Source organism: Lepidochelys kempii, chromosome 13, assembly GCF_965140285.1.
Source record: "Lepidochelys kempii isolate rLepKem1 chromosome 13, rLepKem1.hap1, whole genome shotgun sequence".
NCBI classification, from domain to species: Eukaryota; Metazoa; Chordata; order Testudines; family Cheloniidae; genus Lepidochelys; species Lepidochelys kempii.
The window spans coordinates 33348270-33353127 of NC_136392.1; the positions used below are offsets into that span (position 1 = coordinate 33348270).

The 4858-nt window shown below is 42.2% G+C and overlaps 1 protein-coding gene across 1 annotated transcript; it reads left to right on the plus strand.

Annotated features, from left to right (window-relative positions):
• Nucleotides 1–1565: 1565 nt before the first annotated feature.
• Nucleotides 1566–2616, plus strand: LOC140897204 (olfactory receptor 6B1-like). Its single transcript, XM_073309597.1, is given in 3 exon segments — nt 1566–2148; nt 2151–2279; nt 2282–2616. Coding segments are annotated over 3 exon segments (1047 nt in total).
• Nucleotides 2617–4858: the final 2242 nt, after the last annotated feature.

The following is a 4858-nucleotide window of genomic DNA, read 5'->3' on the forward strand; positions in this document are numbered from 1 at the left end:
AATATAATCCCCTCTATATATACAAAATGATGGGATCTAAATTAGCTGTTACCTCACAAGAAAGAGATCTTGGAGTCATTGTGAATGTCAAGAACCATTAGGAAAAGATAAATAATGGAACAGAAAATTTTATAATCCTGCTATATAAATCCATGGTACATCCACACCTTGAGTATTGCCTGCAGTTCCAGTTGCCCCATCTCAAAAAAAAAAAAATAGAACTGGAAAAAAGGTAGAGAGAATGGCAACAAAAATGGCTAAAGGGATGGAAAGGCTTCCAAATGAGGAGAGATTAAGAAGACTGGGACTGTCCAACTTAGAAAAGAGACAACTCATGAGGGATATGATAGAAGTCTATAAAATCATGACTGGTGTGGAGAAAGTAAATAAGGAAGTGTTATTTATCCCTGCACATAACACAAGAACCAGGAGTCATCCAATGAAATGAATAGACAGCAGGTTTCAAACAAATAAGGAAGTACTTCTTCACACAATGCACAGCCAACCTGTGGAACTCATAGCCAGGGGATGGTGTGAGGGCCAAAAGTATAACTGGGTTAAAAAAAATTAGATACGTTCATGGTGAATAGGTACATCAATGGCTATTATCCAAGATGGTGAAGGACACAACCAAAATGGTACAGAAGTCCCTGAACCTCAACTGTCAGAAGCAACTGGCACTGACCAATGTCAGAGACAGGATATGGGGCTAGACAAGCCATTGGTCTGACCCGCTATGGCTGTTCTTAAGTTGTGGGCATCCAGGGACAACTAGTGAAATGTAACGTCCCATGTTATACTCAGAGTCAGACTGGATTATCCTTTATGGCTTAAATACTATGAATTTATGAAAAAAAAAATGACTAGAATATATGGAATTGTTTGTGCCTAAACAAAACATTTGACAACTTTCAACATTTTTCATTTACAAAAATTTCCTCAAAAAACAAAATGTTTCAACAAAAGTGAACATGTTTTGGTGATTTCCTTCTGTTTTGATCAAACAGTATGTTCAAGAATGTCTATAAAGGTCTTTTAAGTTCTCTGGGGAAACACTCAGCTGTGAGAATAATGGATTTTCAGTGCACTGGCAGTTCCAAAAAATCATTTGGGGTTGAACCAAAACCCTTTTTTTTCCAAAATTTTCAACAAATCAAAAAAAAAAGTGGGTCAAAAAAACCTTTCATTTTAGCTTTGACCATTTTCAAATGGTTTTGTTTGTTAATAAAATCAGCGAAATTTTGAAACATAAGTCATTTTGAACCAAAGTATCAAAACAATTTGATTTTTTTTTAATTAGGTCTTTTCACCCAAAATAACTTGGCAAAACTGACACAAATTTTCAAAATATTTTGGAGTTGAAGAATCTGCACTTTTTGCTGAAAAAACTTTTCAGACAAAAAATACCACCCAGGTCTGCCTAGCACATGAGGGTCATGATGGCAATTGTGTGCATCATCGTCCCCCACATAAGTACTTTCACACAATGATGAAGAAGCCTCTTAATACATGTATGATTGTGAGGTGGTCAGCTACTCTACTGATGTGACCCCTATAATTACTTAATGGATGGATTCACTTGTTCGATCCATTGCACACAAGCACAAGTTCACTTAGCTGCTTTTTCCATTCCTTTCACATCTGCAGATAAAGAATTTGAAACCCAAGCCAGGTTGGAGAACCAAACCGGCCTCAGGGAATTCATTCTCCTGGGATTTCCTACCAAACTGGAGGTCCAGGCCTTGCTCTTCCTGATCTTTTTTCTCACCCGCGTGCTGACAATCACAGAGAACGTGGTCATCCTCCTAGTGGTGAAGCAGAACCACAAGCCCGTGTGCTACTTCCTGGGGAACCTGTCCTTCCTGGAGCTCTGGTATGTCTCGGTCGTCCTGCCCAAGTTGCTGGTGGGCTTCTGGTCTCAGAAGGAGAGCATCTCCTTCCCCATCTGTATGGCCCAGCTCTACTTCTTCATCTTCCTCATGTGCACCGAGTGCGTCCTCCTGGCCGTCATGGTCTATGACCGCTACATGGCAATCTTCTACCCACTGCACTACCTAGCCATCATGACCCACCAACTCTGCCTACAGCTGGCAGCTCTCTCCTGGGCAGGCGGCTTCTCCATCTCCCTGGTCAAAGTGTACTTCATCTCTTGCTGAAATTTTGCTGTCCCGGAGTCATCAACCACTTCTTCTGCGACATCTCCCCAGTGCTCAACCTGGCCTGCACCGACATGTTGGTGGCGGAGATGGTGGACTTTGCCCTGACCTTGGTCATCCTGCTGCTCCGCTTGCTGTCACTGTCCTCTCCTACCTGTGCATCATCACCACAATCCTGTGCATCCCCACTGCCCAAGGCAGGAGGAAAGCCTTCTCCACCTGCGCCTCCCACCTCACCATGGTCATCTTCTTCTTCTCAGCCACTGTCTTCATGTACACCCAGCCTAGGAGGCTCCACCATTTCAACCTCAACAAGGTGGTGTCTGTCTTTTACGCTGTAGTCACCCCAGCGCTGAACCCTCTGATCTACTACCTGAGGAACAAGGAAGTGAAAGAGGTCCTGAGGAAAACCCTGGACAGTAACTGCTCCCTAACCAATCGGATAGGCATGGAATCATAGCAATGTAGGGCTGGAGGGGACCTCAAGAAGTCATCAAGTCCAGCCCCCTGAGCTGAGGCAGGACCAAGCATGTAATCTGGGATTCCCAAAGGCATCTAAGTCCAGCTCTTTAGGATTAGAAAGTTGGTCTAGCAGATAGAGAAGTAGAATTGGATTCCTGAGACCTGGGTTTAGTTCCTGGCTCTGTCACTGATTCTCTGTGTGACCTTGGAACTTGATCTACTGTATGGAAGATTCTCTCCATCTATAAAATAGGGATAATAATTCCATACCACACAGGAATGTTGTGAGAAATAAATCCATAACTGATTGTGTAGCCCTCTGATACTATCGGGATAAAGGCCATATAAATATCTTGGTAGGTAGATAATTCCTGGTGAATTTCAATATGGGCTTAGGGGTATAACTCCGTTAGGGTCCTTTCAAATCCCAGCCATAGGCTGAGATTTTTCAAAGCCACTAAGAGATTGGGGACTTTCAGAAAGGAAAGGGAATTGGTCATCCAAATGTCCTAAATATCTTTAAAAATCCAGTGCATAACACAACAATTCCAAGTTCTGTAGCCACCAGGTGCAGTCACAGGATGAAAAGCCATGGGATACAACAGATCTGGGATCAACTACCAATCATGCCATGGAATTCCTGTTGGACTATGGGTGAGTTTCTCTGTCCCTTGGTTCCCCATCTGTAAATCAGTAATAACAATACCTCTTTTGCCAACTGTTTGGCTGACTTGTCTATTTATGCTGAAATTTTCAAAGATGTTTGATGCCCAAATTCCGCCGAAATTCAATGAGAGATGTACACATAATTCCCTTAGAATGTAAGCTCCTTGGGGCGGGCTCTGTCTCCCATTATATGTCTGTATGTTGCCTAGCACAACAGGACCCTGATCTCAGTTGGGGATAATAGTTATTTTGTGTCAGCTCCATCTCTGCTATAGAGCAAAAGGGGGAAAATATTCCTGACTCCTATTTCCTTATACCATGAAGCATGTGGGTTAATATCTCCGAAATACATTTGTTCTGCTTCAGGTGCTATTCCTATTCATTTACACCTTTTAACATATTTCTTATCATATTGATACGCCACTAGCCTATGTAACATTCACAATTAAGGATGTATTGAGAGGAAGTGGATTTCACTTAGTCCCCTTTAATCCTGTTTTCTGTTGTTGTATTCCACTGAGTGCCTTTTTGCTGTTCGATAATGACTGAACCACAAAAAGCCAATTTATGTTGTATGCGGTCAAAAAATTCTGCTGAAATTTCTGTTCAACAAAAATAAGATCTTCAACTAAATAACTTCTTTCTATATAAAACTGAGTTAAAAAAACCAGAAAACCCCAAAACCATACAACTTTTTTTTTTTATTTTCAGCCAACACAGTGAAATATTCTGGCCAAAGAGTGAAATCTTAAATTGAAATATTTTGATTTTGAAATCCTGCAGCAGTGCCTCCTAGGAGTCTCCTCTGTAAGCTGGCCTCCCCAGCTGGACTCCATCTCCCATCATACTCTACAGCCATGGGACTCCCATGATGCATTGACTCCCATTGCCAACACCCGATAATGCTCAGCAGAGTGGCTGGGAGTTTCAAAGAAACCTAAGGGAGTTAGGCACCTGAATCCCTTGGAAATACAATGGGAGCTGGGCACTTCTATATGAAATCACAGCCTCTGTGTCCTCACATCCCAGTGACTACAGAGTGGGAACTGACAGCCTTTAAGGGCAGTGCCCAGGACCTGGCAGGATTGAGCCCTATACAATTGTGGAGTTTTCAGTCACTCAGGCTGGGATTCTCCAAGGACCTAAAGAAGTTGGACACGGACTTTCAATGAAATTCATTTATCAACTAGTTCCATAGCTCAGGAGTTAAAGCATTGGCCTTGTAAACCAGGCATCATGAGTTGAAATCTCAGTGGGGCCTGCTCTGTTACTTTGTACAGTGAGAGCAAGTTTTGACAGGTGTGGAGAAAGTAAATAAGGAAGTGTTATTTACTCCTTCACATAACACAAGAACTAGGGGTCACCAAATAAAATTAATAGGCAGCAGGTTGAAAACAAGTATTTCTTCACACACACCACATTGTCAACCTGTGGAACTCCTTGCTGGATGATGTTGTGAATGCCAAGTCTATAATGGGGTTCAAAAAAGAGCTAGATAAATTCATGGAGGATAGATCCATTAATGGCTGATGGGCAGGGATGGTCTCCCTAGCCTCTAAAAAGAAAAGGAGTAC